The sequence below is a fragment of the Solenopsis invicta genome, chromosome 14 (assembly GCF_016802725.1).
Source record: "Solenopsis invicta isolate M01_SB chromosome 14, UNIL_Sinv_3.0, whole genome shotgun sequence".
In the NCBI taxonomy this organism is placed as follows: Eukaryota; Metazoa; Arthropoda; class Insecta; order Hymenoptera; family Formicidae; genus Solenopsis; species Solenopsis invicta.
In genome coordinates, this window is record NC_052677.1 from 12,910,936 (window position 1) to 12,918,517 (window position 7,582).

The 7,582-nt window shown below is 32.1% G+C and overlaps 2 protein-coding genes across 2 annotated transcripts; one reads left to right on the top strand and one right to left on the bottom strand.

The window, feature by feature from the left end:
• LOC105201103 (transmembrane protein 242) lies at positions 1-2,769 on the bottom strand. Its single transcript, XM_011168977.3, has 4 exons — positions 2,637-2,769; positions 2,427-2,570; positions 1,623-1,999; positions 1-301 (listed from the first exon to the last, which is right to left on the bottom strand). The coding sequence occupies exons 2-4, from the start codon at positions 2,494-2,496 to the stop codon at positions 296-298; spliced, it is 453 nt and encodes a 150-aa protein (XP_011167279.1). The 5' UTR covers positions 2,497-2,570; positions 2,637-2,769; the 3' UTR covers positions 1-295.
• An 82-nt stretch (positions 2,770-2,851) lies between these two features.
• LOC105201102 (rap1 GTPase-GDP dissociation stimulator 1) lies at positions 2,852-6,567 on the top strand. Its single transcript, XM_011168976.3, has 10 exons — positions 2,852-3,076; positions 3,169-3,306; positions 3,399-3,632; positions 3,931-4,097; positions 4,205-4,436; positions 4,943-5,089; positions 5,161-5,556; positions 5,659-5,791; positions 5,860-6,128; positions 6,213-6,567. The coding sequence occupies exons 1-10, from the start codon at positions 3,070-3,072 to the stop codon at positions 6,356-6,358; spliced, it is 1,869 nt and encodes a 622-aa protein (XP_011167278.1). The 5' UTR covers positions 2,852-3,069; the 3' UTR covers positions 6,359-6,567.
• The last annotated feature ends 1,015 nt before the right edge of the window (positions 6,568-7,582 follow it).

Genomic DNA, 7,582 nt, shown 5'->3' on the forward strand with positions numbered 1-7,582 from the left:
TTCTTCTGTAAAATGAGACAGACATAACACTTCGTAATTTTTATTAGATAAATATAACTAAGTACAATAAATATACAAAATCTTTCATAAATTAATACTTTCGGCATTCGATTCAATTCACGGTTTCACGAAATCTGTTTCACAAGATCTTCCAACATTTGCTATTTGTGTTATTATTCATGCATGCAGTCTGTACGTAATCCAATCGTACGAATCCTAATCGTTTAATTTTGATTACGCAAATCGTATGTAATTAAATACAGTGATACGATTGCAGAACAAGATGCTTATTAGTTTATTCCTGCAAAAAATTATAAATTATTCCATTGCTTATTAATCGCATCAATAATCTTTTTTTTTTATCAGTAAGTAATCTGTTGCTGTATTCACAATTTTTATTCTTTGAAATAGAAACATTATTGAATACACTTTAAATTGTAAAACATAGAAATACATCAATTCTATGTAAATTTTAATTGTAACATATTTTAAAAAATCACGAAAATAAATACTTTTAAAAAATTTATTAAATTAAAAATTTAATTAAAATTTAATTTTATTCAAAAAATAAATGATAAATTTTTAATTTTTGTAATAGAAAAAATTGAACTTAGAGATATAAAGCCTCAAACATTTTTTGGGATCAAATTGACCTCGAGTGATCACAAAGAATTAAACTCTGATGTTCTAAGAACACTTTGAAACAAAACTAAATGACCATCTATATAAAATCTAAATAACAATTCATTTCTTCTTCAATTTTTTTTATTAAATAGCTTCTCATTCGAAAGGGTACGAAAAATTCTTTTTACTCAAACTCTCTCTCTCTCTCTCTCTCTCTCTCTCTATATATATATATATATATATATATATATATATATATATTGCTCCAAAAAATTAGGGGATTACTTTTTTTCAATCATTTTTTACTCATTTTTAAACTGTAATTACTAAGTTAATAATCAATGTAAAAGTAAATAAAAAAAGAATTTTGCATGGAAAACTCTCTACTATAAGATGCTTTAGTTCAATTTTTATTCAGTTTATTACACAAAAATGTAGTTGACTTTGAATAAGGACGTATTTAAAATATCTAAAATCTTGAAATTTGCAGTGCTCCACCACCTACCAAAAAAAAATGGCAAACATAATCATGAATACCATCTCAAAGTACGTTGTAAATACAAGTACTTTGTAGAGCAAAGTTTCTTTTCATTTGAAAGGACAAATTCCGTAATTTGAGATAGTATTAATGATTATTCGCCAACTTTTTTATCAGGCGATAGAGAATAAGAAAATTTTAAGATTTTCGATATCTCAAATGTGTCCTTATTTAAAGTCAACCACATCTTTAATAAACTGAATAAAAATTAAACTAAAGCACTTTATAGTAGAAAGTTTACTTTGCAATCTTTTTTTTTATTTTATTTTTTTTTTACGTTAATTATTAGCTGAATAATTATAGTTTAAAAACGGACAAAAATTTATTGAGGAAAAGTAATCCTTTAATTTTTTTTAATAGTGTATATACATATATATACATTCTATTAAATATTTTATATATGTAAAATGCATTTTTAAAAATATAAATATCTTGTATTTTATAGTTGAGTTAATTATACCTCTTTGTTTCGTCCCCAATCTTCAGAAATGTATGTCAATAGATCTGTTAAGCCTGCAAACTCTGTCCTGCTCTGGGGTGGATTATTTTTAGGTATTTTAGGTAGCAGAGAACCCATCTTGAATCTGAATTCCTCTGCGTTAGTCGCTCCAGAGATCTTCCAGATTCCATAAAATAATAAGCCACATCCTGTGACAGCATAAACTGTACCCCAGCCAAGGGCTCTTATAGCTAATGAGGCTCCAGTTTCATGAATTCCTTTTATACCAGATATTCCATCTCCAAAATGCTTTGGATCTTGCCTCCTCGTTGCCGCCACCGTCCTGGCAAATCCAGCGAGGGCAGAAATACTTGCGACGGTACTCAGAAATACTGCAGCTATGGAACAGCAATAACTTTATTATTGAAAAAGCACAACAGAAAAGATTTTCAAAAATTGATTAAACTTAAAAAAAATTATACATCCGAATAATGGAATTATCGCATTGCGATAATTATCAGATTATAAGAAGTTAAAATATTGATTTTGTAGTGTTGCAAAAAACATCATTCAAAATATTTTACCATCTTGAAATGACTTTCTGATTTTCCTATTCGTGCTACATATAAAATACACTATGTGAAAATTGATGAAATTTAGCAGAGTAAAATTAAGGCAAATCGATTCCAATGAACAGCTTTTTATGAAATTTGAAACAAGAAACGAAGCAGAAAACACATTGCTACATTCGCAAAAATGAGGTTAGTTCGGCGAATAACATGTACACGAACGAATATTCCCCGAATGCTTTTCTTGAATATATACCATATATTTTCTCCTTCCGTTTTGCAGACTTCGTTGCGGACGTTTCAACAGTGTCATTCGATTCAGCCATCGCGTTACGGAAAAAAAAAGTATTTTAGCCGGTAGTGCCTGCCATTTTTAAAATTCACCAAGCTCACCATATGTCTGCGCATTCGGTAATAAAAAAAATTACTCTGGTGATAACGTTGTGTCCCGTCAGCAATTACTTACATTCGATAAGGTAACACGCATTTTTGCTGATATTTTAAAAATTAATCCTTTCGTATACCATAATTTTTTAAATTTAATTTATACGTATGGACGCCCAACCTTGATTTAAAGTCCCGATAATTCCCTTGTGATCGTACGCGCGAGTTAGAATGAGAAAGCAAATGAGAATAACACGCGACGGTAGTTTTACGTTTCGCGCATGTGCCATTGAAATAAAAGGGGTGACTGAGCGGAGGCGGTCTCGGGACTCAGAGAAAATGCTCGATTACAATGATCTTAGAATAGAGGCAGTCGATTGTACGCTGAGATAGAGCGGCGGACTGCCGGGATCTTTTTTTTTGGTACTTCGTCGGAAAATTGAAAGGAAAGTGCGACATTTGGAGGAATCGGGTGCGAGTTCTACGCGTTCTCGACGCATACCTGTCTGATAGAAATGGAAGGTAATTTTATTTTATTGTCTGCTCTAATCCGTTTCTTCTCTCGTCGGATTATTTTCGAATAGACGCTATACGCAGTTCTCTCGATGTTGCAGACGAGGCAAAGCATGATATCGATAAACTCGTCGACGATCTAAAACGCGTCGTGAAGCTCGAGGCCTCGCAAAAAGAATGCCCCAATGTTGTTCAGATCCTGGATTCTGTGGTGAACGTCAGCAAAACATCAATCGGAGGTACAGCTGGACGGATGAGCCGCAACAAATTGCAGTAACTTGGTATTACACCATGCGAAATTGTTACCGACTAATAACACGTATGATTTCAGAGAATACCGAGTTAGTCATTGATAAAGTCTTCCTAACACTGCTTGGGCACATATCCAAACAAGTGGTAGCAAAGACTGCGAAGGCCATCGCGGAGATTGCAAAGACTGATCGGGGAAGGGAGAAATGTACCAATTTTGAGTTGATACGGACGTTGATTGATTTGCTGAAGGAAGAAGATGTGGATGTGTTGACCCAGACTTCCAGAGCTCTAGGAAACATCTGCTATGAGAACGGTTGTTGCAACAGTTATTTATATGAGAAAAAAATCTATTTTACATAATTATCTGTTGTATCTGAATTATCATCAAGTTTCACGGCTTTTCTTTGATGTATTAAAATAGGTATTTATATGAAGTCTATTCTCTTTACATAGCTGAACTTCTTGCATAGTTTATTTTTTTTTTCAATGCAAAACGAAAAAGAGGAAAGATGAATCAAGAAGTTCAGAAAAGAACAGACCTATATTATATATACATAAATGTATATACGTGTCATTATTGAAAAGCTAATGGCAAACATTTTGTGTAACAGAAACTGGTAAAAACTTGGTGAGGGACCAGGATGGTTTGAAGGTAATCCTAGCTCTGCTGAAAAAAGGAATTGCATTCAGAAACATTGAAGGTGCCAGCTTTCTACGGAATGTAGCTGCTGGGTTTTTATTGAACTTTTTGGTGGACCAAGAAATGTTGTACAAAAAGGTAATTTTATAGATATATTTATATATTATGATTGAGGCAATCAAAAATGATATTGCAAAAGGGGAAGTGACTGTAAACAATAATTTTATGAAGATATACCTCGCCAGGCGCTCGAGGAAGACATGGTACCAGTTATTTGCAGCATTTTGGAAGAGGATGGAATCAATGGTCGTGAAGCAGCAATGCACGTGTTACTCACTCTTGGCATATTGAACGATGAGAATATTATATTTCTCGACGAGAGATTGACGAAAATTTTGGTTAACATATTGGCCAGTGACACTTCCTCCGAGCTATCCGAGATGTGCTTGGAGCTGTTACATGGCCAAGCCGAAGACGGTGAATTAATAATTTGATAATTAAAATTAGATTAATTTAAATGAAAATGAAATTAGAATTATACAATGATTAACCCTGGAATGCTACTCTTTTTTTCTTGCATCAACACTATTCTGGATAAAAAATTCATCCATATAATTAAGAATTTTTTAATTTGTTTTTATTACAAAACTGTTAGAATAACTGAATTTTCAGTTTACAGAATTGAAAAATATATGTAATAATTTATGTGAAAATATTATTAAACACTACGATTTGTTTTGAAAAATAACATTTCCTCTTATTTCTTAAACTAATATTATTTTTATAATATTAGTAAACGAAATCTTATCAAATGTAACTTTAAGCTATCCAAATTTTATTAATAAAAATTGTACTAAATTGTGAATTAGTGCTTGAATGAAATTCACACACAGTAGCATACCCGGATTAATTATTTTAGTATAATTATTATAGATTTAAGTAAATTCACCAGACTAGTTTTAATAATGTTATTTTACTTCTAGAAAATGCAAAGCTGTTATTAGCTAAAGCAGGAGTGTGTGAATTGCTTCTGAAACTATTAGAAAAACATGGTCCACAATGTAATGATGAGGATACGCGGTCGATTCTCAAAGTTGCCTGTAACTTGATCGTTTTGATTTTAACTGGAGGTAAGTCTGAGGGAAAATTCAAATGAAAACTTTACTGACTCAAACGAACATATTATTTTTATTTTGTTTAGATGACAGTATGAATCTTCTTTACGATGATAGTAAGGGTCCTGTGTACAGGAAATTGATAGAATGGCTAGAGAGTGCTGACGAAGATTTACAGATCACCGCCGTTTTAGCAATGGGTAACGTCGCGCGGACCGACACGCATTGTAAGCGTATGGTTGAGCAGGGCATTCATCGGAAGCTGTTAAAAATTCTCGAAAGAAACGGCAACAAATCTGGCGATATCAGATGCCAGCACGCCTCGCTCAGCGCGTTACGCAACCTTGTTATACCCGCAGATAACAAATCGCAAATTCTTGCCGATGGTCTGATCGATGTACTCTATCCAATGCTGGAAATTCCTACCTTTCCGGTCGTTTTCAAATTGCTAGGGACGCTCAGGATAGTTATAGATGGTCAAAGTAAGATGTTGTAAACTTCGTTTAAGAATTAAAGCGATACTCTTTCCATAACACTCAAGATATGTAACGTATTAATAATTAAGGCTGAGTTGCTTGCTTTAGGGGAAGCGGCAGTCTCTTTAGGACGAAGGGAGGATCTGATTAAACGGGCAGTCGAATGGTGCTGTATCGAGGACCACCCTGGTGTCCAGGGTGAAGCCAATCGTTTAATCGCTTGGCTAATTAACAATAGCAGGTTCGTTCTCAATGGCTATCTGAGAATCTCTCCTATCTAAGTTCCAAAACTTTCTGCACACTTTTTAGGGACAAGCAGATTGCCTTGTCGATTATCAAGTATGGTGCGGTGCAGCATCTAGTAAAAATGCTTCTAGCGCAACACGCGCTAATGCAAAATGAAGCAATTATGGGTCTTACGATATTGACGAAGATCTGTTCAGCGGAATCTGAGGAGCTACTGATCAAAGCAGACTTCGGTCGCAACATGTGCGAGTTCTTTGCACGTGCCAACGATCTCGATGTGCCAATCATATTAAACGCACTGTCACTATTGGAATCAAGTATTTTGCAGTCAGGTATCTCGAAGATTTATCGTCCTCGAAACGAAAAAAGGTTGTCACTCAACTCTCGATTGACAGCTGAAACTTTTACTGTTTTAGATCGACTGAAGGAGCATTTCAAAAGCTGCGGATTGACCAACGCAGTATGCAAAATTTTGCTTATAAATAAAAATACCACCCCGGAGTTGCAGAACCAGATTACCAATTTGCAAGCGATGCTGGACACCGCTTTGGGAACAAACTAAAGACGATGACTAAGTCAAAAATCCATAAAGAAGAAAAAAAAGAACTTTATGCGTTCACGCTGCCATTACCACATTGTTGTATCTTCCATCATTCCAAAGAACCATACAGAGAGAAGACTTCTTCACTGACCAAATTGTCTCAAACTTTTGATCCATAAATTACAAGACATATTTTATTTATTGAGAAATATATACTCTATTGATGTACATATCGTATTGATACGATTGATTCTCCTATTGTAAGATTTTCATAAAAGCATTTTGAGCGAGCAGTGAATTACTGCTACATTTGTGAAGAATGCACGTTTCTTTTGTACAGATTTTCTTTAATGTTAGTGTTATTTAAATTATTAAAAATATTACTGATGTGATTGCTCGATAATCGTAGGCGCAGGAAATAACGTGAAACAAGGATAACATCAATTAAACTCCAACTAATTTTATTAATAATTAAAGTTATCAAGTAAAATTTGTGTTATTTTATTAATAAAGAGAATTATCAATTTAAAAAACATAAAAAAAATATAATTGATTGAATTAATCACCGATTAAATTAATTGGAGTTTAATTAAAGTTGGAATCGATGATCAATTCAAATGAAAGAATTCTTTGAAACAAAATTTCTTGAATATTATTCATTATTTCTAATCTAATTTTATTTTTCATGTTAACAAAAGATAATTCTGTATTGAAAAAAAATAGCAAGGTTGAACTTAATATTTTTTTAAACTTTTTTAATTTAAAATTAATGGTTTATAAAGATAATTTAATTGTAAGTTACATAAACAAAAAATTAACAGAGAAGTTGTGTTAAGATTAAATAAACTGAAGTTAAATTTTTTATTAAAAGTTAATTTTGTAACTTATTATTTGTATTAAATTGAATGTTATAATTTTTAAAAATTTGGTTACTGTAAATGGATAAAACAATTACGACATAGATTATCAAACAAATCAATATTTTATTTGTAAATTAAATTTATATGAAATAACAAAGAAATATGTTTCTTTTTATATGCATTAAAAAAATTTTTTTCTGCGACATGAATACATATTTTTAAATTAGGAATAAAGTTGACAAGTTAGTGTTTTAAAAATAACTCATTTGTAATTAACCGAGTAAAGTTAAAAGTTAACTCTTCTATTTTATTTTTTAACTTTTCAACTTGTTTTACTGTTCAGTTCTGCAAAACAGTTATAGATATTGATCGATAAATTAATCGC